Source organism: Hylaeus volcanicus, chromosome 4, assembly GCF_026283585.1.
Source record: "Hylaeus volcanicus isolate JK05 chromosome 4, UHH_iyHylVolc1.0_haploid, whole genome shotgun sequence".
Lineage (NCBI taxonomy): Eukaryota > Metazoa > Arthropoda > Insecta > Hymenoptera > Colletidae > Hylaeus > Hylaeus volcanicus.
Genome location: NC_071979.1, coordinates 20,501,640 through 20,529,418, shown reverse-complemented (window position 1 = coordinate 20,529,418; position 27,779 = coordinate 20,501,640). Strand labels below are relative to the sequence as shown.

The window sequence follows — 27,779 nt, the reverse complement described above, 5'->3', positions numbered from 1 at the left end:
AAATACGTATAAACTTATTGAATTTTAAAAAGGGAAGATCACGATATTTAAAAATTTCAATAAGTGGTCCATTTCAAGCAACCTTTCTGTATTCTGATCGCTGAAATATTCATTAGGGCATACATTTATATAATAAAGAACTAAATAAATAAATGAAATTTATCCCATACCAAAACTGTGGTATATTATAGTTGAAGTGACGGCAACACGGTACGTGAATATACTTCCTCGCATATTTGTATCATAGGGTTTCCCTATAATAAACGATTAAATAAATAAAGTTCCACGTGTAAACCATGATGTATTAGAGTTGAAACAACGACGACACGGTCCGGCCAGGATGAGTAGCCTCGGACTGCTGAAAGGGACGGAAAGAAACGTGAGAGCAGAAGGGATGTTGAGCGACGTCCACTGGTGTATGGTTCAACGATCATTATTAGCGATTACGAAACGATCGGCTGTACAATAATTCGAGATCTCGGATCACAAACTGTCCGTACAAAACACGGCGCGACAGGCGTGTGTCTTTAATTGACGTCTATAGATAAGGTGAAGATATACAATGCAATGGAGCCGGTATTTCGTGACTTCTACCGTCCGTTTAATAAAATTAATCGTTTAGATACTTATCACAACAGGTAGAACATGTCGTAGGAACCCTGCCTGTGTCTTACACGCTGTACCTAACAATTATAATTTACAATCTCATAGCTGTTCACGGTTATCGTTACAATTTCACAATGGTTGGAAAACTTTTTGTGTTTCGTTCTCTTTCTCGTTTTCGTTTTCGTTTTTCGCTTTTGCAACGTCCCCGATTTACAAGTGACACGTCCACTTCGATCGTAGAAATAATCTTCACGCACGAATCTAAAAAAACAAAAAACACAGAAAATAGAAAATAAATAGAGGAGGTGTTTTTTTTTTTTTAGAGAGAGAATTTAGGACAGTGCCGTGCTTGTCCCGCGGCTCTTCGACAAAATATTCTTCGGAATCGTTCCACGAGCGGTTTCTTATCGACGAGTGATAGACTAGATACAATACTTATATTACAACGTTTCCTTCGACTTGCCGGAAGTCGACGGTCGCGTGGGATCGCGGCAAGGCCCAAACCTCGCTGGAGAACGCACGTCTCTCTGCCACGTTCCGCGAACGTGGCCAAATTAATGCGATATTATAGAAAAATTAGGACTTTTTTCATTGACTGTTCGATTATTTCATCAATGTACATTGTAACAATCGTATTAATATATTGGATGGCGTTGAATAAAATGCTCGCTAATAAACAAAAATTACTCGCGTTGAGCAGCTTTTGAGCATGAATCGTTTTGCAGTGTTTTCCTAGTAAAAACAGTTGTAAAATTCACGAGTTGATTTCTTGTTCTTGATTCTAGAAACAATTGTAAATAAAATTAGTAGTCTCTTTGTTTCAAGAATCAAGAACAGAAAAACAGTTTCTGAATGTTGGTAATTCACTATAGGCTATTCAAGATGAGTTCCTGCAATTGGGGTCAAAGTTTCTTTAAATTTGATTGTCGATCGTATTAATTTGGCCACGTCGGTGAAACCACGATGTGAAAAACACGGAATTTTCAAACGTGAAATTGAAAGATTTGACGCGACGAACCTGGAGAATCGGATCGGCAGATGGGCCTGGGGTTGGACGAATTTTTGATACCTTTACTCGTAGAGTTCTTTCGAATCAAAATTGATTTTAATTCGTTTTCCTCAACGAGTTTCCTCATTTTATATAAATAGTAATCGAAGAAGAAATTGTTTACTTCTGATCTTTCTTAATTTTGTAAATTCTGTATAAAATCTTTGAGATTCTTGAAAATTCTGTAGGATTGCTATTTTTTAAAAGCCTTGAGAATTTGAAGAACTCTAGTTTTAATTACTTCTTTCATCTACTTACGGTTGTAATCTATTGAAGTATGATACACTCTACTCGAAGTTAAAAAAGCTGGTCGCTGAAGGCCATTTCCACAAGTACGAATGACGTCACACGGTATCACTTTTTGTGCAACATAGCTACCCTTAGATTTCCATAGATACAATGAACCTTCGACTTTCATTTATTTTAATTACAATATAATTCTTGATGAACTTGTTTGACTCACGTTTGAAACGATAAATTTTATATACAAAATCAACGCACTGTTCTGTTTCAATCACATTCGAATTTAAAAGTGAAACGTTAACATCTCCTGCTTGTCTCTAAATGACCTTCAACGAGCACATTATATGGCGGCAAGTATCATTTTTTTAAATTCTCTTTACGAAAATAAAATCATGCAACCATTATTATTAGCTTCGGTGAAACTCTAAAGCGTTATCTACCAAATTGTTCGCAACCAAAGATGAACAAAGGTCAAGATGGAGGATACACATCGAACTTAACAAAAATCCCTAGAAAACTGCTACTAAACATCCCCGCGATTCTCCATCGAGTAAGGTTTCGAAAAATGTCTACCCCAAAGCAACCGAAAAAAGGCAACCCGATCGAACCAACCCAATCGTCCAGTGAGCATCCCCGACGGTCCAAGAACGTCAAACGCCAGTGTTTCAACCTGACAACGCGATCGTGGCGATTCGCGAGAGAGACATCGTGCTGTCAGCGACGGTTGGTTGCGGCGGGCCGACGGTCTCGTGAGCCGGACGGTGTTATTGCGAGGAGGATTGGGGTGGTTGTCCGTTAGGCGGCGGTGGCGGGGGTGGCGGCGGTTGTGGGTGTACCTGGTGGGGCAGGAGTGTGTGCGCCTGCACGTGACCCGGATGATGATGGTGGTGCTGATGGTGATGGGAGTAGAAGATCGGCTGCGCGGTGGTAGGGGGGCAGGAGGTGCCGACGCCGACGCCGACGCCGACCGAGTGGGAGAGCGCCGACGTCGCGACCGACGCTGGCGCAGCGGCCGTCGGCGGTGCGGCCACCGACACCGAGACACCGCCTGACGCCCCGGTGCCGGCTGACGCCTCGTGATACAATATCGGCACCCTGACCAGTCTCTGCGCGGCGTGCGCCATGTTTGCCGCCTCCAGCTCGGCGGCCAGCTGCCTCTTCCACTTGTTACGACGATTCTGGAACCAGATCTTCACTTGGGTTTCCGTCAACCGCAACGACGCCGCCAGACCGGCGCGCTCCGACGACGACAGGTAGCGTTTCATGTCGAACGTGCTCTCCAGCTGGAACACCTGCGACCTGGAGAACACCGTGCGCGTCTTCTTCTTGCGTTTCATGCTGCTCGAGTCGCGTCCGTCCACCCCGACCTGGACGCTGTTCGGATTCCCGCCACCGTTGCCGCCGTTCCCCGTGCCACCGCCGCCGTGCAGGCCCGTCGAGTTCGTTGATTCACCCTCCCCGTCGGCGTCCTGGCAGTCGTCCTGCTCCCCGAGGTCGTCGTGGCCCTCGTCGCCGGATGACGGACTCCGTGTCCGGTGCAGACGGTCCTCCCCGTTCTCGTCGTCCAGGTCGTCTGCGCAGAACAATAATCGAGTCGTTGAGAATTTTAGCGAGACTGATTCGTAGCGATCGGTCGTTTTTGGGGGGATGAGAGGGATAATGAAAATTTATGCTCTTACTATCACAGCGACTTTGAAGACAAATACGACGAGTTATAGTTCAAGGTTACCTAATGGCTGAGAACACTTCAAGATCAATCAATCTTTTTCTTTTAATTCAATTACATATCTTCGTTTATCTTCCACCAGAGACTTCTAAGACATGCGCAGACAAGTACAGTTCGAGGTTACCCAGGGTCACCGAAAATAATTTTGTTTCCAAAAGACAGGTGTAATATTTCAGAAGGTATCGTCTTCCCACTTCTAATTTAAGTGTTCGCCAATGGGCACCAGTGTGACCTTGAATAACGATCTTGATGTGGAAACAGTGACGCGAATGAACCAATTTTCGCGTAAAGCAAGCGCAGCTTAATGGCCGGGACCGTAGAAATTTATATCACGCCCGGCAGCAATACTATCCATTTGGCTCTCTGCATTTGCCACAATGACAATAAACTACCGATCATCGGCTGGATTCGAAGCGTATGTTTCCATTATCGCGTACGCGCGCGCGTGCCGACAAATTGAAGCGTTAATCGATATCGATGAGCAGTCTTCCGCCACCGCAGCTACTAAAAACGAACGCATTATCGTCCTCTCGAGCGACTTCGTATCGGTTCTCGTGTATTTCGAACGATAAAAGCTTAAGTGCTTTCTACGTTTCACGTGAACGGCGCACAGGCGAGTTGTTTCGATATTTTACTCGCGGAAAACACGCCCAATCGCACGGAGAACAATAAGGTCGTTTATATTTGCCCTACCGAACTTGGATTTTAACTAATAATCTGTTTCGATGTAGTTTGGCAATTATTGGTAACGAAAGTTGTTCAACCTAGAGGGGTTAATAATATGTTGGCAATAGTTTCTTGGTGAGTGGTGGCGTAGAGGAGGTTTGGGGGTTAATTTTGTTGTTTTAAGTGGGATGACTAATTCTTTATGGAAGAATTCGATGAAGGAATTCTGAGAGGAATTCTGAGAGTAAAAGTATTGAAGCATGTTTATCGTAGAAGTAATAGTTTCTGAGATATAGAGAGTTGTTCGATAAGTGTCGCAAGCCTGTGTTCGGTAACTATCGCGTGGTTACCCCTGCTACTTACAAAACTGGTGCTTTGGGAACCTCTTCACTGACCATATCGAGCTATTAATGAATCATGATACTGTCTTGCCCTGCGACACTTATCGAAGATTCACCGCATTTGGTGCACTAAGATATTTCTAAACTGCTAAGATTGAATAACGATTCTGTAAATATCTCAGGACGTAGAGACTGTAATGGTTTCTTGAGCATGAAGGTTGAGCATAATCCTCGAGTTTACAGGCTACCCTAACAGATGTATTGCTACACTAATAATCTGCAACCTAAGCAAATATTGACCTTCAGGAAATGGAAACTACTTAATCGTATTTGCGTTGCGTCAGGCACCGATGAAATAAGGCCAACGTAACTTCTTCTAGACGCATAATGCTCGAACTTCAGAATAAAGTGCATCTTCCAGAATTTATTGAAAAGAAACTATTCAATGAATCGTTTTAAAACTCTTACAAAATATTAATCGAAGAACATTTATCGCGGGGACGGCTATGGTATCGATAGTTTTTTCATGAAATATGCAGTAACAATTGCTAATACAACAATTGCATCGACCGAACGAATTTAAACGATATTACAGCAGAGGCAAGTGGTGAGCCAACAGAGCCATGATTTCGCAAATCGCGCTATTTATTTGGTGTTCGTGATTGTTGCAGATCGTTTGCCGCGCCAAATGCGTTAATTAACCGGTCCTTTAAAGCGTTCCTCGTGGTCGCGGATAGGATCGACGACGAGATCCCTCTCTCGATATTGTCGATGAATAAACTCGCTCCAGCGGCGCGGATTCGATTAATCACAGGGCTATTCATCTCCGGCGGCGTTGCATTTAACATGTAGTCGATTGATAGTCTCCTAATTAATATTCTATTTATCCACTTTGACGTAATTGCTTCGCTATATAAACGACATTGCAAGTTACAATTTTATGGTTTATAATTACAGTTTTCGGTATTTAAGTAATTTGAGGGTTAGAAGCATCTATTCTTATTCATTTTAATATGAATAATTCGAATGACTTGGTAAAATGAGGATTTGGCGTTTCAACTGATCCTTTTCTGGATAAGTTCGTATAAAATAAAAATCGACCGATTGGACTCAGGTGCAAACTCCCAGCGTGCGACTACTACATATTCTATATAATCTGACAAACACAGTTTCAGATTGCTTTGAAAGATGACAACTTTTCCCAGATCCATCGAGTTCGATTTACCCTGTCTACAAAATAAACAAAAAATTGATCGTTCGCAACATTTATCCACCAATTATTCCATTATACCAAAAATTCTGACCAACGGTGAGCCAACCTCATTAAAAATAGGTTACTTAATTTTCTTAAAATTTAGCTCACTAAATCAGAATTCCTCCCAGGGTGAGGTCTAGCTCCGTCTATCTAATATTCGGCCATCGTCTTCTCGTGTAGCAGTCAACTAGCAGTCAGCCAAGTATTTTGGTGAAGTGGCAAGAGTAAAACGATCGGTGGGTAAGGCGATCGACGTTCGTTTGTCGTGGTGGAAGCCGTGGAAGCCATACTGCTCGCCGTCCACGCTCGCGTTTATACACTTACGTATAACGTGTACAGACCCTCGCCTTGCCTTTTTCTCTCCGTTCCGTTCTCTGCTCTTTTACGATCCTCGTCTTGCGACGTTCCATCATCGCCACCTCCCTCAATCTCATCCGAAAACATCCCCCGTTTGGTTTGCCCCGACACGCCGCAAAATCAAACAGGCCGGATCGCTTTCACGACTTCCACCTAAGTCGTTGTTTTGTCTCTTTCAATCGGTAGTTTACCTTTGGAAGCTTTTTCGTTTACGAGGAAATATTTTCGGAGGGGTAGAAGACCGCGTTTGCCCTCTTTGATTAGGGATGAAGAACACCTTGATGGCTGATGAAAATATTTGGGAATATTTCCTGATGATAGGGAAGGCGTGATTTAAATGTTGTATATTTATATTACAAGTACATGTTTTGAGAAATATTTCTGCAAATTGAAAAAGAAAAATGGTAGTCTGTAAGAGAATATAATTCCTGTAGCATGTATACTAAATAAAAGAATGTACATACATGTATCTAAATAAAAGAATCGATGTTTGTAACTGTAAATTGAAGATAAATATATCTTTTGAGTGACAGAATGTCTGCAAGGTTGATCACAGAGTGGGAGATAGTCAAGTGTTAGAGTGGGGGAAGCTTTGTGTGCGACCTTGAGTGGCCAATTCAGTCTGTCTCGACTCAAGCTTGCATCTTCGAATTGCTCTGAATAGAAGGCCTTATATTAAAGGAATTTTGTAGCAATTTGAAACAACAACAGCCTAATTTCAATATCTTATTTCTTCTTCTTTTTATTATTATTAGTACTTTCTTATGTATATCTTAACTCATACAGTCCATAACATTACTATATTCATTATTATTTTTAACATTTTAATTTCTTTAAGTAGCTGCTACCGTAATTCGAAGAAGAAATGATATTCGATCCGGTATTTGTTTGCGCATAGTTAATCAAAGTAATTATAACAACGAACCAATCACGTTAATCGTTTGGTGTTTGGATTCATTGCTCGTCGATAGGTACACCAGCACCCAGCCTCGTCTATCTAGTATGTATATAGAATATTGTATTCAACCGCGCGATTTTCGGTAACCCGCCGCTCTCCACGGGAATGTTTATGGATCTATTATGCTCGACTAGCTTAAATATGTGATCCTACAATGAGACGTGATTACACGCATAATCATGGCACTGGAATACGCGGAATGTTCGCGTGCATTCGTACGAACCGAGGACAACGTAGAATCCAATCGAGGCATTGGCACAAAAAGAGAGCGAAGATGAATTCTTCTTTAACCCGTTCACTGCCAACCACGAGATGTCTCGTAGTTCAAATTGATTGCAATTACTCGAGGGATAAGTTTATAGCCTTTTGAGCCACGATATTGCAAGAGAAGATCGTAAATTTTCTTTTCAAAACAACGAATTTAATAGTTTGTATTAAATCTTGACGCCCAAGGGAAAACGCTTTAAATTTGCCTGGCAGTGAATTGGCTAATTTGAGCTTGAAATGAAATGAAACTTGTGAATTACTTAATTTTAATTACGATTTGAGGCCTATTTTTCGTCTGCGTCAAGATTGTAGAGAATTGTACTCGAGTTGTGAACAGAAATCGTTAAGTTGGACACAAAATAAACAGAAAATGGATATTTTGAATGATAAATTATAATGCCGATGTTTCAGACAATTTAACTTCAAGTTCTCTTCGAGTAATATATCAGAAGTCTATTCTCAAACGCTAAAACGTCCGATAGATCGAATATGTTGTTATCTTCGTCGATCCAGAGATCTCGACAATTCCATATACCATGAAACACGGTGTAAACTGTGTATCGGCACCCCGGAGGGTTGATAAAAACCCAATCCAATGTAAATAAACCATCGAGTAACCCGGGAATGCCACAACAATAGAATCGCGATTGAAAACAAAATTCGAAAACCAGGAGCCTGGATCAGTGGTGGGATTCAGAGACGTTTTGATGGATCATTCGTGATCGCAGTAAACCTTTCAAATTTAAGGGGAAGGAGAATATTCTACAATTTAAAGCGAAGTAACAAATTGAGGTTGATCACTCGGTGAGAAACAAAGCTATGAGGTAAAACGAACGAGGAAGTATGTATTTATTGCATAAGGTCCCTTTTTCTTTTGTCGTGAGTAGGCAGGTTTAATCTTTTTTGTCCTTGCAAATAAATACACTCTAATGCTAGGAATTGGTGTTAATAAACACTAGTGTTGAGAATAATTGGTCTCGATTAGAGTCCCTTCTCATAGATAAATAGAGTTGGTAGAGGACTTGAGCACGAGTCCCTAACTACCGCTCTTCTGTTAATTCACAATTAAAATGATTGTTCACCACCACAGGAATTGTCACTGTTGACTTCTCTCGAGGTAGTTGGTCTGGTATCAGAAATCCTGAAGTACATATTAGAGGGATCGAAAAGTAATCAAAATGTCTTCGACTTGGACAAATTTTTCAATGAAAAATCGAAAGACTTTATTAAAAGGGAAATCGAGCAACTGCCTTTACGCAGGCAAAAAGTGTCAGAAAATGATGGAAATTAGTTTATTGATTAGTGTTTAAGATTTCTTTAATAAATAAATGTTGATAAAATTTTGAATACCTTTCGGTCTCCCTAATAGATACTCGTATACATTTTCTCAGCTGTTTAACCATGCATGCGAAAAACAACTAGAGATTTACTCCAAATCTCAGCTGAGAAAAGAATTGACAGTGATTAGAGGTAGTACCAGACCTAACCCTCAACTATAATCCCACAGCCAATCCTACTGTAATTTTAAATGTGTATTAACACTTAGATCCTCAACTGATTCCTATACCTTGTTAGAGCCAAATTAAAAGTTCTTGCCAGAGCTAAACTGTTTCAGCTTCCATTTCCCAAAATTTCGTAATTTTTCAATAAATTAGCCTCTAAAATCGTCAGAAAATTCCTAGCCATTGCATACATATAACCCTCCCAAACAATAACTCGATGGTTTCGAACCGCGGCTCTACCTTAACGGGAATTCAATTCGATTGGTTCCATCCCTGCGACTCACCCCTTTGCGGGAAGGAAGCGGAAGCAGGACTGACGCGGCTCAGCGAGCCCACCACGTCGCTCGGCGACGGATGCTCGAGCGTCTGCAGGCCATGTGTCGGCCTCCATGGAAACGGCCAACCGGCGCCGCTGGGGAGGACGCCGCGGATGCCGTCGGCGTCGACGATGTCCGATTGGCCGGTGACCTGCACGGCGTTGCTCAGCGCCGACGACGCGGCCGCCAGCCGCGAGTGATGCTGATGCTGTTGTTGCTGGTGAAGGTGCTGCAGCGTCGACGGGAAAAACACCCCACCCACGCCTATTCCCACTGGGTAGCGTCCTGCTATCAGTGACGACATCAGGCCCAATCTGAAAGAATACGTGCTCTGTCAGTTTCGTGTGTTTATTGACGCAGGTCGATGCAACTTTAAGAATTAAACACAGGCTTTTCGAATTTGGCACTTTCTGAGGAAAGAAGGGAAATGGTGAAATTCTTGGAGCATAGACACTGTATAATATTGTAGTAATGGGAAAATATGGAGCAGAGGGTTGAAGACATGATCGACAGGTGATGTATTGGTTCTTTGTATTGCCAAGTTTGAAAATGGTACGAGAGTTATTTGAATAATGAAGCCGGAAGTGTTATTTCCTTTTAAGCTCTAATTTCTGTTATTTATGTGATTATTATACTGACATCTGCCTGTAGTGTCTACCCGGAAACATCCACCGATTGATATGGATTTAGTGTAGTTTGTAATATTTACGCGAAACGTCCACTATTTGATAGATTTATTTAAAACAAAAAAAAAATGAATTTACAATTCCAATAAATTAATCAAGAAACAACGTCGCCGAAAGTGCAGGAGGAAACAGCTGATTCGAGCAGAGCTAAAGCTCCAAGTTCGATCGCCTCGCATGGTTTTACAGATCTACGAAACGGCGCTCCGGTCGTATTTTTCGCGAGGTTTCTGGGCCGTTCGTAGCGCGGGAGTCGTAAAAGTGAAACCGTTAGCGAAAATGTTTGGCTGGGAGCCGTTTAAAGCCTCGCTCTAAATAAAACACCGTTAAAAAACTTGGATTAAAACAGTGGCCACGTTTTTTTTACCAGCGGCGGAACGTTTTCAATGCGAGGCAAGCCCATCGAGTTTACAACTCGAACGGTGGCCATGTCCGAGGCGTCGGGCTCGATTCACCCGAACCTGTCTTCTATCCCTCGAAAAACCAGGCGAATGTTTCCCCAAACCCATTTTATCCAGTCCACAGCCGCGCAGAAGTGAATTCGCCCATTCTCCGTCTCTTTCTCCAGAGATCGTTTCGCGAACGTTACACAGGCGTGCCTGCACTCTTCGGCCCCCCTCCTGCCCTTCGTCGCTCTCCACCAGGAAGCCATTAATATACCCCCGGGCTACTTGGCCCTCGAGCTCAAAAGGAATTTCGAGAGTTATGCCTATTAAGAGCGACGCTTGCGTCGCAACAATGACACCCGAGCCCCGCTCGTTTAGCCTCATTATTAAGAGCGAAAATCCGCTTATGGCTGCAGACTCTGCTCCTCGAATCGTACCTGCACCGCGTGAAACTCTCCTCGAGTCGTACCTGCGAGCGTGCGACACGCGCATTGGGTGAACGGAAACGCTCAGCGAGACGCTCTCTTGTAAACGGTGTGGAGAATTCCTAGCGAAGCCTCTGGTTAGGGGGTTGTTAGAGTTGTAATCGATGGCTTGGTGTTTGGAGGGTTTGGAGTGCTTCGACAAGTGTATTCAGAAATGGATTCGTGAGTTCGAGTGGCTGCGAATTGGAGTGTGCAGATAGAGTTGTTTGACGTGGGCGTGGAGACCTTATAAGAGACGTACAATTAGCAAATTTCTGTAATAATTCTCAGATAAGAGAAGTTTGATGATACGCTGGTGTGGATAGTAAGTGTGAGAATGCATGTTTGTGATTGTAGCCCTTGGATGCAGCTCTAGCAGATGGAGGTTGTGATAGCGTGTAATGCAAGGTATCTTTGTAGTTAAAATTCTCAAGCAAATGTATCTCGATATTTTTCTGTCAATATTAAATTCATACAGTTGGATATCCTTGTTATAACAGTTAGAGCTTGTGTTAGTGTTTAGAGCAAGGAATCTTTGTAGTCGAAATTCTCAAGCAAATATATTTCGATATTTTTCTGTCAACATTAGATTCATACAGTTGAAGATCTGATGTTATAGCAGTTAGAGCTCGTGAGAGTGTTTAGAGCAAGGTACCTCGAATCAGAATTTTCAGACAAGTGTGCCCTAGTGTCACTTTCCTACAAATAGAGTCGATCAAACTATCAAAATCAACATCTATGACTAGAATCTTTCGCAATAATCATCTAGAGTTTGCGACTGTGTTTAGAGCTAACGATTTAGAATGCCTAAACAAGTGTACATCCCACTCTACTCCACCCAACTAAAATAAAATCAGAAATCAAGCCCTCCACAAAACACAGACTTCCATCTAGATTCCCCAATCGCATCACACAACCCCTAAAACTCACCCCTCCACAGCTCGTGCCACTCCTCTCCATCACAGTTCGCCAAACAGAGCCTCCCGGCGTGTACACGCTCTCAGACTTCCCGATTACAGGCGCAACCATAAACACTCCTCCGTTCGCCCCAGCCCTAAATGACTCTCGATCACACCACGGACGCAAACGGTCCTCTTCGCCCTCGCTGCCAGACCTCGCGCAGTATCCGCAGTGGTCTCGTCGTCCCGTATCCGCCCCCTGGAGACCCCAGCGTCGCGTCCTCGCGCCAGAACTCTCAATTATAGCGGCCATTTTAACGGGTCGCCCGTTACAGCTGCTCAACGGCCGTGTAACGATCGTTACTCCTGATCAGCGCGGTAAGTGCAGCTGCGACCGCTTGACGCCGCGTCGCGACGGAGCAACTTAACGCGAGCGCCGATTTGCGGCGACGATTTAGTCCGGGTGAAATGTAGGTAGGTAGGTAGCCGAGTTTCCGCACAGGGCGATACCGAAAGGTGGTAGTCAGAAGCTGAGGCTTCGGAAGCCATACTAACTCCCCCGTGTTCCTGGCTACGCTTCCCTTCGCAGTCATGCTCCGCGTCGAGCGATCCGATCGCCTGCTCAACGCACTTTCCTATTGCACATGCTCGGCAACGATCGTCGACGATTCCTCGCGGGGGCTTGTCGGTCGAGCCGACCGAGCTGGCACATCGATTACCGCTGGGATGCCTTAATCGCTGCGAGCTGTGTTCGGAGACACCAATCTGGTATCGATTGGCCAACCTCGGACGTTGTTGGAATTTTTAATTGACCGGCGCGGCCGTTAGGCGTTGGAAGGTGTAGGATTTGGGTGGAGATCTAGGGAGGTAGAGGAGGCAGTGGGAGGGAGCTTGTACTTTGGGGACTTTGGTTTGGGTTTTGATTGGTGAGCTTCGATTTTGATTGGACATGTTGTGACTGTCGGGAATTTTAACTCTGCATATTTTTTTCTGGTATCTATCAGAAACTCGAGATACTTTCTTAGCATTCTATCGCCACGAATGCTAAGCTTAGATCGACTTCGAAAATGAGATCTCTAATTTGAGATTTGAGAATCACCTTTGCCACACTGACAATCATTTTATTGACACTTCGAGTCACAAAGAAATGAAATCTAAACAAACATTATTGCTGGTTGATTTGCTCTCGTCCTCGCTCGTCTTCTACCTCTCCAGTGGAAAGGGTTAAGAATGACTGTGGTCTTCTGGTAATTTCCCTAAATCACAGGCTTCCCAAATTTCTCGTGACACGGATTCGGACCACTTTGACTCAAGAAACTCCCCCTAAGTCCATTGATTATCGATGCTCGACAAGGTTCGTTTAATCGATGACAGGAGGGGACGTGATTGAACTGAGAGACACCCTATCGGAAAAGACAAGCCTGGTTCAATGTCCTGATTGGAATAAGAAAACAGAAAATTATTAAACATCATCGTTCGCGTGTTTCCCGAGATGTATCGCACAAAGCTTCATCAAAATTAAGGGGATGAAGGAGTTAGATGCTCGGCGTAACTGAACGGTAGCCACAGAAAATAGAGAACCACTGCACCGGGACATCGAAGACCTGAAAATCCGTAATCAGTCTACAAACGAAAGAAGATCGGAAAACAAACCCGAGCTGTCCGCGCAGAAAGGGATATCGCTAAGAAGATCTTCATCCCTTACAAACAACCTTCCCAACAGAACGTCTAAAAGCTCCTCTCGATCCTCTGAAAACTATCAATCGTTCTCCTAATGCGTGTCGCTGTTACTTTAAATTACTCCTCGCATTATTTTATATTCCAACCAGCTGAATTAAACCGTAAGAAAGGATTTTTCTTTCCTTCCTGTAATTTCGCTTAAAATTGAAAAAGAAATTGCGAGTGTAATCCTTTGCCTGCCAGAGAGCGATATATCGCTGCTCGAAGCAGTAAGTGTTAGAACTCGTTAAAAAATCAATTTTGCTTTACGAAAATAACCTCGTTATCTAATGCACGTAGATTTATCTGTGCACTTCAATTTTACTTCAAATACCGTAATGGGTGTGAACGCATATAACGACTGAGAAGTCGGTGTCTTCTTTAGTCTGCCTATTTATACCGAGATATACCATTTCTGTTCACAATCATGCATCTTTGCTTAAAATTCTCTGGCGTTTCTCGGATATGTATGAAAGTTTCCTCTGGCGCTTAAAGGGTCAATTTGGAAACTGGCTGGCACAACGTTTCGAGAACTAGAAGCATAACAGAAAAGGAATTTATATAAGATACCATTAATGCGTAGATAAGAACGTTTCCCATCTCCAGCATCGATAATCGCGCGCTGTCGGAGGGTGGTCGCGCAAGAAGAGGCCTCGTCGCCAGAACAAGAAAGAGGAAACGCAAAAGAGGAGTAGCGCCCCGAAGGCATCAGCCACACAGATGCCCCAGGAAAGATAAAAGAAATCTGACAACCGCCTGTTTGTAAGCATTCAGCTGTAGGGGGGAGGGAGAGGTCTTTTCTAAGGAGCAGGTATAAACACCCAAACACTACGGTCGTTCGAGGAGCGTGCTCCACCTTTTTCTGCCTAATTCTTGCGCGGCTTACGTCTTCTTAGGTAGCCAGCGGACTGAATGGCCGCGGGGAGAGAGGCCATTGCTTTCTTCTCCCCTTTTCCGCGGGCGCAATCTTCTCGCTCTGGCCTCTTCCTCGCTCGATCGATTCCACCTCGAGAGGACCTACTCTCGACTTCCATCGATCTCGGCTGCCACCGATACTTTCGCTTTTTTTCACTCGCTCGCTCAGGAAAAGAAGTTTAGATGGCACTATTCGGCGAATGTTTGGCTCGTGACGCAGAAAAATGTGCTTCGAGAGATTTCAGTGACTTGTGAGCCATGGTAGTTAGGTTGTTGACGCTGTTTGCAGAGGGGTTTAAGAAGGATATCTTCAACAATGGAGTTAGAGGTTCTCCCGATGAAGAATACGGTGTTTTAGGAAGTTTGAGTGAGTTGAGGATAGTCGAACATCGAAATATGCAGGGTTTAACTCGGTTTGAACTTGTCTGAAGGAACAGATCATTGAAACTATTCTATGAAATGTATAATAATCCAATTTCTCTTGGAACAAGGTGATATTCTTCGTTATAGTTGCTCTGAATACCGGTGCTCTTAAGCTCTGACAAGTTTGAGACAGTTTGAAACAACAGGTCGTTGATACAGTTCCACGAAATCGCTAACAATCCTCATCTATTAAAATTGAAGTCCCATTCCTCGCTGTAGCCAGCTTGGTGGCCTCAAGTATTGAAGTCCCTCGAGTTTGAGGCAGTTGATTGCAGTGTGCCCGCATTTCTTTCAACATCCGTAGTATTTAAGATATTTTTAAAAGTGGAGTCGATCAATTTGCGCAGTGAACGACTCACATGCAAGAAAAATTAAAGAGTTCGAGATGCATAAGGTACATTTCGTATTTAACCGACAATGTAGCGTCGACTACGACTAAGCAGTGTGACTTCTCGAATGAAAGGGGGCGAAAGCGGACAGTGCAATTTCCTTGCCTCTGTCCACTTCAATTCGTAGGTGTCTCGCCAACATCTGAGCAATGTACAATACCCAATTCACGATTTTCTCAGCTTGTTAGTCTCGATAGTGTCTACGAGAGAGGAAACTCGCTGATTACCGAGTGCGGAGGGACTCCCCTGCATAATCGGATACGGACGGCTTTGGCGGAACGCGACGGTCGACTACAGTCGAATCGAACATCTAACCGACGACAACGTCGACGACGACGTGGCCGTGTATCGATTCACTCTCGCTGGTCAAGCACGGAGTCGGATTCCTTCGACGCTTGCCACGGCATCCTCGGGCAATTTGTCCGTTAAACTTTCTCTCTGCCTCCTCCCCCTAACCTCCTAATACCACTGTACCCCGTTCAATGGGGGGATATTATCCCTTTTCCCGTATTGATTATTATTCCACCTTTCGCTTGGGTTGCTTGCGCGCGGTGAGTAAGTGCCATTCTCGAATATGAACTCTTTATGCCGTGGTTAACGATCGTGCTCGTAACACGATACGTTTTGTCGTGTACCGTTACACCGGGGGGCTCGGTCCCGAGCGCAGACTAGAAGGAGAAGTCGATTACGCACGATGGCGGGCAATCGGCCCTGGGTTAGGTTCGCGCGCTCCAAATTCGATTAGAACTCTCCATCGGAGAGTGATCCCCAATTTTCCGAGGGAGGAGAGTCCAAAGGTAGTATACAATGGAGGTTCGTACCAGAGTCGGGCAAATTTTGTTTCGAATAAGATTCGATTCGTTATTCGAAGGTCCTCGATAACAAACGAATTTGTCACACCCGTCGGTTTATTCGTCGATCTATCCAAACGAAAATTTATTCAACTAAAATTCGTACTCGAATGCGTTCCCGTTCGAACGATCATTCCAACGATGCCAATTAAAAATTAAAATTTCCCAGACAGTTGATCATCGATAAAAATAGCGTATGACCGGTATTGTTTCGTCGAACAAAGCAAAATAGCGAGTATCGTTTTGGCTTTAACACGCACACGGGCAGATCGTATTTTTATCGATTCGGCTAACAACGTTCACGGTTACGTACTGACTCGCGAGGTGTCATTACGATGACCCAACAATGAGTTATTGGCTTTCAAAGTACTCGGCTAAATCCGCTACTTGGCTTCGTTCCGCTCGCTGCCTGTTACAGGCCAAGTGGAGGATTTATGCTTGCGCCTACACAGAAGACAACTTCATTTCGCTGGATTTCAAGGAAACAACTTAATTGCTTTAGCGCGACGCTTGCGGGCTTTATAAACTCGACCAGGATACACTCGCGGATTAAACTCCGCCGAGCGACGGGGAATTAATTACGGAAACGTCGCGAGGATTTCTTCGCTTATTAAAAAGTCGTCGAGTTCGTTGTACGCTTTCAACCCTTACAAAACGCTCCTGTCGCTGGCGATTTTCGAACCTACTTAATTGCAAATTGAATTAAGACACCCCCTCGAACATTGGCCATTATAAGCGGAGTACTTCGCGAAAAACTTCATCGAAAGTGTACGATCAAATTGTTTATACAAGGCATTGTTTTTGAGAAAATCGGTGTTCAACATGCGCGAGGGGCACACATGCTGCAGCACCAACCCCACGTATACCATCCACTTCAAGCTTGATTTCTTCGCGAACGAAGCTTCGCATCGAAAAGTCGTATTCCGCACTCCTTCTTCAGTTTTTAACGCAAAATTACCCTATATAAATCGTTTTTCGATCACTCGATGCAGCGTTACGTAAAACTCGATAAAAGTAATATAAAAGAAAAATATCACTGTAGCTAACTTATTATAATCTTAACGAACACGTTGATTTTAAAGACGGTAAAATGGTCCACATTAAAAATCGTCGAAAAGTTCTTTTCAAGGTGGTTTCGCCAGCCGTGAAGTTTTTGATTTGGGAGAAAGAATGGAGGCGTCACCAGCGTAAACGAGAGCAGTGGAGAAAACGACGAATCGAGGAGATATACGGAACGAGCAAGAGGATCGGGGGAATCAAAGGGATCGAGAGAGAGAGAGGGAAACTGTGTTTCGACGCGATTATTATTCGTGGTCTATTCCCAGCTACCGTTCATTCCACATTTGTTTCCGACGTTGAACATCCATATCGCCCTCGAACGGGCGATCATACACAGTGGGCTTTATCGTACCTTCCTTTGAAACTTGGAGCGCGATCCCACGCTAATTAACGAATCATTCATCAGCGCTGTAATTAACGAGGCCGACTCTGTCGCGGATTATCCCGACCAGATCTTTTGCGCATAGACGTCATGCGCCTGCGGTAACGTTGCCTGAATATTGTTGCCCCGCTGCAAAGGGGCCCGCGCGACTTTTACTCGGCGCGAACAGAGAAAGAGCGACAGAGAGCCAAAAAGAAGCAAAAAGTGAAAAGAAAAATATTCTTACGATCCTGTATCTCGCGTTTCAATGCCGCCCGCGAGACTAGTTCTTTTTTTTTTTTTCTTTTTAATGGAACGCCGTTACATTTGTTGCACCCCGTTTCCCGAGGATAAACACGCGGTAATTAGATTGGAACGCGGGAAAATATTGAAGATAAACGGGAGACGCGTTCTTGTTAGCGACGCGTTTACGCTAAGCAAAGGACTAAATTTATTTCGACGTAATTTGCTCGGCGTGTACATAATAAATGCGTAAGATGACTTACAAGTTTCTTAAGAAATGGGATAAATTGCTTGGTGTAATGAGAATAAATGTACTCGAGGTAGGTTGAATGTAACTATAAACGTGGTTTTAATTGCAAGAAAGGGATTCTTTGTGAAAACGAGCAACAAAAATTTGTTGGGTTGTCCAGAAAGTTCGTGACAATTTTTAAGAAAAATTCAAAGGCACGTTTGAATTTTGATATATATTTATCGAATTACATAGTCAGTCCCATAAGTATACGTACACTATATTTATTGAAGAAATTTGTCTAATTTAAATGATAGCCTTCATAATTCTAAATCAATTCTCTTTTATAAATATGTATATGAATAAACATCCAACATATATATATATATATATATATTTACAATTACAATTTGAACATGTAGAGGGTTCTAATACTTATGGGACTGACTGTAGGTACCATTTTGTTCCATAATCTTTCCACTTTTTAAGAAATGTATATATGTTATTCGTTTTCAACCATTTCGATATATTCAAACTTGTACCATCTACCAAAAATCGACGTGAACTTTCCAGACAACACGATATAATAAAGTTTCTTTGCAGGATCTTTCAATATTGAGAAAATCTATTTTAAAACATGCGTGGGGCACTGTCTACTTTCTTCCTGTCTAATCTCGGTTTCTTTGAAGACGATGAGTCACGGAGGAAAATTTTATCTCACGCTTTCGGTTCAATTCTTAACTCAAATTCGTTTAATTAAATATGACTTAATTTAAACGATCTTAGATTATCGTATCTCGTGTTTCAGTATCACCATCGATACTTTCACCATCGACTTTCGTAATAAAATGACATTACATTCGGCGCTCTTAGTTCCCGGAATAAACACGTGATAATTAAATTGGATCGTGGGAAAATGTTGAAGATAAACGGGATACGCGTTCCTGTTAGCTAGGTGGCATTCTGATTAATTCATGGAGTCCCGCGCGCACGTCTCTCTTCCGGAATATTATCAATATTAATACGGGCTTTGTCGTGTTCCCTTTTAAACCTGATAGCGTCCAGTCTGGCGAGACGACGGACAATTATTCAACTCCGACCAGTTGAATTATTTGGCCCTATAAAGTTTCTTCGAGACCGCAAGCTTCGCCGGTTGTGCCGATAATCGAAGATTGAAATTTATTGGATCGCTCCTGGTAAGTTCTACTCGTTAACTTTTCGTTAAGCATCTTTTTCTTTACGAGAGAACCTATTTGGGAGAGTATAAAAGCAGCCCGATGATACTTTTGGCGTTTGAAGTGTCAGAAAATCGAAGAATTCGAAAATGTCTCTCGGACTTATAGAAAAATGTTATGTTTTAGTTGACTGGCGTTAAGGTGAACATGCGAGTGTGATAAAAAGAATAAATAATCGTGAATTTCGTAAAAATGAAAGTAGCTTTAATAAGACACTAGAGTTAGAAGCAATGTTCTATGATATTAAAACACTCGTTACCGGCAGATATTTTACATTTCTGATACCTATATATTTACATTTCTAAACATATAGTGTATAAAATAAAAAGATTTTAATAATTTTGTCATAACCAGTAGAATTTGAAGTAACGTGAATTCACGTCGGTGATCGGGAATGTGTTAAACCGAGGATTCTTGGCAGCACTGTTTGAGAGCCGACCTAAATGGACTCGTGGGCCCCAAAAGTGGTATACGTAGACATCGCGAGCACGATCTACTAAACAGTCGCTATCCAAGTGATCCGTCTAAACTAGGCTACTTGATCCTCTCCAATTTCCTCTCGCCCCAAGCACCACCGAATTTAGCCATCGTTAAATCCACGTGGCAGCAAATTACCGAACATTAACGTTAACGGTTTCCACTCCGCGCAGCGCATTTCAACCGTACTCCTCTCTCCGCTCAAAGCAGTTTACAGCCACGGTATCGCGACTTGAACTTAACGCGCTTCCGCGAGCGAAGCGTGGCCGTCGTCCCGCCGTAGAACGAACGGATTCGAGGTAAATTCGTAGAGCGTCTAATTCGGATAATATTCTACACGGGAATCCTTTCCGCTGAAATCTCTTCTCCCTGGGAAATGCTATTACCGTATCAGTTTAGGGGCGGAACGGAAGGGGTGAGAGTGGGGAGGGGTTGGCGTTAAGCGTCGAGACGGCGGAGAAGATTTCGCGGTGCAAGCTTTTCGTGTACTTAGCCGACCTTGGCAAGACCAAGACTCCTGGCTGGATGCCGTATGCACCAATTTAATAATAAATCGAACCTAGAAGTTGCTCGCTTCCTCCTCGCGGAAGACGTAAGGGGGCGCGCCGAAATGGGCGGGATAGGTGCCCGTTTCTCTCGGGAGCCTTAGGCTCCTTAACTTTGACTACGTTGGTGTTTCATCCGCTGATGTATTATGCACCCGCTGCCTAATTGATTCTTTTCTACTTTCCGCGGTTCCCCCTTGATACTCGATCTTCCCCGAAACAGGTCCCGAACCTCGCAACCTTCTTAGATTCGGAGATTCTCGCTTCCTCTGCATAGATTTTCAAGTATTCTTCGAACGCAAGAAGAAGAAATCGGTACATCGCTTGCCAATGTGTAAATGTTATTTATACGAATTCTTAAGGTACGTCTCTTACATGATTGGTAGACCTATGGATATATCATGTCACAACTATGACAACATTCTGTGTTTTAAAAATTATTAACGGAAAAATTGAACGTCCTAAGATACTAGATTGATTGACATTTAGTATTCCAAGAAAGCCACTTAGAAACAATAATATTTTCTATACTGATCCATGCCGTACCTCAGAATGTGCGACGGCTAACAACCTTAACATGTCTGTTAATATTTTTCATGAATCAACTTCGGCATTAAAACATTCATTTGCAGCAATTTTGCGTGTGCGTAATCTAGTCAAATATGGTACATAATGATACGCCGTGCTTGCCTTCATTTCTTTGATTTTTATTCTTTTTTTTCGTACTGTATTCGATATCAAGGGCGTATTGCCCGTAAATAAAGCAATATTATTATTATTATTGATATTTGCAGCCGTTACAGTAAAGCTACCTCGAACGTTTCTATTGTCGTTTCCATCAACGCACACGTATCACCCACCGTCCCTCGGTGTCTCCATGCGCACATACAATTTTTCAAAATGCAAACGCTCGCAATTTGGATTGTCCCGTCCCCCCGGTGCCACCTACGTTTCCAATACCTCACGTCGTTTAATCTCCGAGCGCAATGGCCGACAAAAACCGCGAATTCCCCCTAAAATGCCTATTTTCCAGCCCCTTCTGGCATCCTACCAAATCCGTGGAACGGAGTGTCCCGTGTTCCCCGCGCTCGGACAACGCGCGATCGCGTCTCGACGTTGAACGACAGAATCGTCATCGCGAATCCGAAGCGACAGCAATCGTGATCGCTCGACGAGAGCCACCCCCGCGTGACGGGGCCACTGCGGTACCCCAACGAAAACCTTTTCCCTGTTCGTCGAGCGCGACGGAGTAATGGTGCATGCGAGTGGAACTTAATCAAATGGTAAACGGGTGGAAAACAAGCAATCGGAGGCATCGAGCCGGCAGCAGCGAGCAGCCGGTTGCAGCGGTGATAGCCGTCAATCGGAAGAGGGGTGTAAATCTGATAAAATCATCTCGAACCCCTCCCCGTCGCGGCCCCTCGTGGCACGGCGCTCGTGTTCCTCGCGGATACACTCGATACAGAGCCGAGCCCTAAGTAACGTAAGTAATGTAAGAGGGTGGTTGTTGCTACGGTTGTTATTAAATGAGACAGCCTAATAGGCCCATTACGGACCCCTCCGGTCCATTCCCACATAATATAATCCTCACCGCACGCGCGCGCTGCTCCCTGCTACTATATCAACCCCCGACAAACCCCCCAAACCCCCTTGGTCTCTGCTTCGTCGTGTATCTTGATCCGAGAGCACTCACGCCCACGAAAATTTCATCTGCGGTCCACGCGCGACGCGCGGCTCCGCTTGGCAGCCTGTGTTCTTCTAATTTTGGACCGCCAATCCGACGGAAGGTGACTTTCTCATGGGGAGGCAGAGGTGTGTTGCTTGAAAAGGATATTTTGCGTCGAGAGACGGAGACTTGGGGGTGAGCTCTTGGGAGTTCGAGCTTGTCGAGCAAAGGTTTGGATCTCGTTTGACGACGTTGGTCGTAGAAAGATGGACGTCGTTCAGACAGCGAGATTCTCTGGGATAAACAGAACGAATCGCGACCTATAGATATTTTACGTTTCTAATTCTAATATCGGGTACTGATGAAAACGATACAATTCTGAAGCTGGATATCGCAAATTTGTATCGTTAGGGCGAAGATAAAAATGACAAATGATGTTTTGAAATATCGATGTTGTAAATATGTAGTGCACAAAGTGAACAGATTTTCATAATTTTTTTATAAGTAGAAACAAAATTTGTAGCGAGCTGAATTCACGTCAGTGGTCGCGAATCTGTAAAGAGGTATTACTTGGGGAAGGTGCGAGCTGTAAGAAGGCTGAGTCTCGAGGAGTTTGAGTTGGTTGAGAACGGGTGTTGACGTTATGAACGGATTTAAAGGGTGAAGGGGTTCAAGAATAACATTTCCAACGGGGAAGACGGTCCTCTAGGGTAAAGAAAAGGACTTTAGGTATTGTTTGATGAAGTTTAATGTATGATGTCAAAATATTGCTACTAGAGAAGTTTGAGTCGGTTAATCGTGATCCGTAGGCTGTGGTTGTTAATGTTATTCGTGAAAAGGTATGATCTTCAATAATGAAGAGAAGAATGGTCTCTAAGCTAACTACGAGGAATTTATGTGGCATCGTTTGATGGATGGTTGATTTATAAGATTGAAGTTAAAGGGTTTCAGTTAGTTGATAGTTCAGGTGTTTGGTGATATTAACCCAAGTGTCTAAGAATCACCACTTCAAGGACAGAAAACAAAGTCTTTTTAACGAAGAAAGATGAATCTGTATTGATCTGTAGTTCTTTGAGTCAGTCAAGTCCCATTCACGAGCATTGGATATTTGAACCGTTCGCTGCGCAAATCGATTTACGATCGACCTAACTCCACTTTTTAAAAAATCTTAAATTTAAGTGTCAGAGCCCTTGGTGTAGTCATAACTTTCTATATTCATGATAACTTTCCTGAATATTAAAGATTAACACCATTAATCGACAAAATTTTTGTAGCCATCGAATAATAAATAATTTATTTCAGAAGCCATTTCATCGCATTTCTCGACTGTTCTTTTTTTATGGAGTTAATCGATTTGTGCAATGAACGGCTCATTTGTCCACAATCTTCTTTCTACCGTTCGTAATAAAGTTAGAGACGGTTGAACATAGTTTGATCTCGTACCATTCGAGCAAACACGTTCGCCCGCGTGAAATGTCTGGAAGTTCAAGTGCAGGTCCACGCTTCAGGATCGTCATCGATGACCGTCGATTGCTCATGATGGAGTGCGATAACAGACGGGATAGTTATTATTAATTGCGCGTCCGGCACCCATTGCGGTGCAGATTTAACATTGATGGCGCCCGCTAATTCCTTATTAGTAAACATTGATAGCTCCGTTCAGTGGTATTGACGCGTTAATGCGACATGTTAGTTGCACCAAGCTAAACTATGCCATGAATTATTGCAAGCAATAAATACTCCGTTCCAACTGCATTAAATTGGATCATCGTGCGAACCTTTAATTATTCTTCCTAATCCAAGCGGAGGCATGCAGGAAAAACAATTTTTCATAAAAGAAACCATAACTGAAACAAGGCACTGTGGCGCTGCGAAGGATCGTACGATGTTTACATTAACATTAAACCTACCACGACCGATCAAATGAACGTTTTCAAATTTTTGTGTAGAGTTCTTCTACGCAATACATGAATTATATACAATTGTTTCATGCATCATTCAGTTTATTACCACGTGAAATATTAGTGTTGACAGAGTAAATTATGTGATGGGTACACGTCTGTGAATTTCGGGACCGTCGGAAGGCTAACGCGTGACTCCGAAGTTGCGTATGTCTGTTTATTTTACGGATGATTTCAGTTTTAAACTGGTGGCATTTAGAAGCTATACGTGCCTAGTTTGGTAATCTGGGTACCAGAAAATCTGTTTATACAGGTATTTGTTATAGTTTCTTTCACCGAGGCATTTGAAGAATTTATCTCTTCGTGTCCTATTTCCAAATGTTTATGGATGTCTCCTTGTATGCTCCTGAAGGGTTAAATCGAAGGGTTCTACTCGTGCGACGCCTAGTTTGGAGCAACAGTTCCTAAACGAGATTGAATGAACAAATCGACGCAGTATTTAGTTCAAACGTAGCATCCTGCTCTTTAAATCTCAGCCTACGATATGAAACATTGCCCGCCTCGAGCACTATCAAGAATCCGGTTGAGATAACCGAACTACCCAAAAAACCTGTCAACTAACAGCCCCCTAGACCAAATTATCGTCCTCTGACCAGACACCTAATCTATCTTCCCGACCAGCGAAAAACAGTGCAACGAACACGATTCACCACTTAGCATAACAAGAAGCAGACGAACATAAAGCAAACGTACCTCGACAGCATAGCCAAGTCCGCCGACGCTTGGTGTCCCAGGAGCGGATTCGCAGCGGCGTCGTTCGGGGGCGAGAATGTCGTTGCTGGGCTGGTAGCACTGGTAGTACACCCGATACCGATACTGGCCGTATTGTTCCTAGTCTCTAACCCGTGGCCCACCGTAGAGGTGCCCCTTTGGCTCGAGTACCTCAGAGGCGTCGGCGAGGACAGTCCTCTTCCAGGGCTGTCGCAGGTCGAACCGATCCGCTGGGAGTTTTGCGTCTGCGGCAGCGGTGAGGCTCTGTCCACGTCCGAGGACTGCCTCTCGCCGGACACGGTGGACGTCGAGTCGACTGGCGGCGATTCAGGCCTGCCGAGGATGCTGGAGATGCTGAAGGACGTGTACTGAGGATTGCACGGGGGCCTGAGTGCCGGCTTGCCGACGTCGAAGCTGAACGAATGATGATTGTTCAACCCGCATCCGGGCTTGCCGTTCTTCTCTTGAAGGAGCAGCTCCGCTGGCGTCGAGCTACTTCTCGATCCCTCCAGCTCCAGGTCCTCCTCGGACACCACAGACACCTCGATCTCCGTTTCGCCCGACATCGTCGACGCGCGTCCAGCGAGCCAAGGTCCGGGAATCCCCGTGCACGGCACGATCGTCTCCAGTCCCTCGACCGTCCCGTCACCGGTCACACGCGACTCGTCACCTCTTCCACTTAGCACGATCGTCCCGTCGCCCGTGTCACCCTCCCGTCAGAAGCTCGCCGCCGGCTCCGTCGACGTTCCGACGGCCCAGCAGAGTCTGTCCGACACGCGGAGCGGTTCCAGTCCTTCGCGTCGCATATCAGTCCAACCGTGTCGGCGCTGGTTCTCCGTTCTATCTAATGTGCACCTCGCGTCGCCTCCGTCGGCCGGAAGTCCCTCGTCGTCGTGGATCGGAGACGGATCGCTCGATCGCGCGACATTCGTAAGCGATACCCTGGACGACAGGATGATAGGAGACAAGACACTTTGGAGGGCCCACCCTTCTCAGAACTCATCCGCTCTGACCACCCCTCTCGTCCTTCAATCTATCCACCCCTTCCCACCTACGTGCATGTGTGCGTGCGTGTCAGCACCTCCTATCGCCGCCCACCGGTCCGACACCGTAGCTTCGCTCCTCTCCTCGGCTCTCCTTCCCCTCTCGGTGCTCTGTTCGCGAAAACGTTGCTGTGGCGTGTAAAACCGCGAAGAGTAACAACCGAGTCACTTCCTCGAGTCACTTTCTCTGGCCGTTGATCGTTAATCACTCGTCCACTCGCTTCCACCGGGGATCTCGCCGTTTCTGTCCGCGATTCGGATCCACCGAGTCTCCGGGAATGTCGTCGTGCGTCTTCCGCTTTGCGGCTGGACGCGGGTACGCGCGGTACGGCGGGCACACTCGCTGGCGGTTAGCTCGCGACGTTGTAGCGGAGCAACGCGAGAAAACGATTCACCCACGAGCGCGCACCGAACACTCTGCGATCGCGTTTCGTGGCGAGTGATGGACTGCGGATGGGTCGCTGTGCTCGCACTAAGGGTAGGAAAACGCCGTAGAAACCACAGGTCACACGAACGAGGGCCTTGCTTGAACATTCGCGCACGCAGCCGGAGAGCACGGAGACAGGGGGCAGGCGGCGGTAACTCCGAGTGGTGTGGGCAAGGGGGTACGTCGCGGATGGGAAAGAGACGGCGTAAAGATCGAGACTGCGCGGAGGAGAAGGACGGAACGACGGAGTCACGCTTCGAGAGTCACGGGGTGGTAGTTGCGCGTCGGATAGATAGACTACCGAAGGACGGACGAAACGGGCCGAAGGGTAGCGGCGGAAGGGAGAGGCACGAAACGGGACGGAGACGGAAGGGTGGCCCCGCGCGCGCTGGAGGGGTAGGCGAGGGACGGCTATAAGCTGGAAGTTGCCAGAAGGGGTGTCGTTGTTGGAGGGGCGACGGGCGGGGCGGAGCAAATGGCTCTCCGAGGGGGATGGATCTCGCGATTTCTCATAGGGTGGTGGCGCGATCGATGACTCGTGGCAGAGTGTATCCGGCACGGGGGTAGCCGTAGGTGCGGGCCAATCGCGTGAGCCGCGGAGTCCTTAACTCGAAAGATACTCGCCCTCGACGATCCTGCGGATCGCGGAATGGGGGTGGTTGCGGTGGTTTAGCGAGGCTACCTACCGTACCCCGAGTCCGGGGGCGCGGAGAGGGGGTGTGCGGAGAGTGGAAGGGGCGGGGGGGGGGGAGGGGATAACACACAACTCCGCTGGTGGTGCCCGTGCCTGGCCGTGTTACTTATCCATTATAACACTCCAAGATCTTGATTTAAGCCTGCAGCCAGCGGTGAGCTTTTAACCAATTAGCCTTTATAGCCTACCCCCCTCGACGCGCCCCCCCCCTCCTGCGTCCTCGCCCCTCGTTTCCAGTCGTCGTTTCCCCTTTACCCCTCGCGTTTCAGCTTCGCGGCAGTCTATTTCTCTCTCCCTCGAGCTCGTTCCCTCTGGCTTGCTACACCGTGGCACGATGGTAGTTGCCGTACCACCTATATCCGTATTCTATACTAACGTCCTCGCCGCAGTCGCGCGATGTACCCACCTAATCTACTGGTTCTCTCCCTTCCACCTCGTTCCCCCGTACCTCTCTATCTGGTTACCCGCTATCCCGGTAGCTCCCTCTTTTTCCACCCATCCGGCCCACCTTTCTCGCTCTCTATAACCACATGCATTATGCGCGTCGGTGTATCAGAGCCGCGCATTCGCGCGTACAAATACCCCGAGCACGTAGCCGGCCGCGAGGGGGGAGAATGGGGGGCAGAGTTTCTCGTACCGAGTCGGGAACCCCCGAGTCGTACAATCTCCCCGTCCGTCACTCGCCTACCCGTGGAATCCTTGAGCGAGCTTAAATACGGCGTCGGGTGACGGAAATTAAGAGTGGAGCCCGCGACTGGCTTTTCCTTTTTCTTTCGGGGGCCGCTCTTTGTTCGGCGATGGCTCGTCGATCTTTTCGAGGCTCGGTTGGAGGAGGTGGTCCGCGGAACACTTTGGGTGTCGGATTCTTAAATGATTTTATCGAGCAATTCGGGTAGAGGCGAGTACTGTGCCGGAGGTGCAGGATGAGGGGTAGTTTTAGACGGAGTTCTGATTTCCGATCGGAGTTGATGCTGATGTTTTTTCTGAAAATAAAGAATACATTGGTTACTGAGGCTTCTTGAGCTAGGTTTTTTGGTTGTAGAAATGATTTCATGATGAGAAGTTTAGGTTTTATGCGATGGTTTTGAAGCTTCTTGAGGGGTAACTTTGAGG

General features: G+C 45.2%; 1 protein-coding gene across 2 annotated transcripts; it reads right to left on the bottom strand.

The window, feature by feature from the left end:
- Positions 1–421: 421 nt before the first annotated feature.
- LOC128875291 (homeobox protein Hmx-like) lies at positions 422–26,248 on the bottom strand. Of its 2 annotated transcripts, none has more exons than XM_054120750.1 (4): positions 24,485–26,248; positions 9,254–9,600; positions 2,510–3,470; positions 422–867 (listed from the first exon to the last, which is right to left on the bottom strand). In XM_054120750.1, the coding sequence occupies exons 1-3, from the start codon at positions 25,066–25,068 to the stop codon at positions 2,662–2,664; spliced, it is 1,740 nt and encodes a 579-aa protein (XP_053976725.1). In that variant the 5' UTR covers positions 25,069–26,248; the 3' UTR covers positions 422–867; positions 2,510–2,661. The 2 variants fall into 2 exon arrangements, with proteins under 2 accessions (XP_053976725.1, XP_053976726.1); XM_054120751.1 differs by having other exon boundaries at positions 2,734–3,470.
- Positions 26,249–27,779: the final 1,531 nt, after the last annotated feature.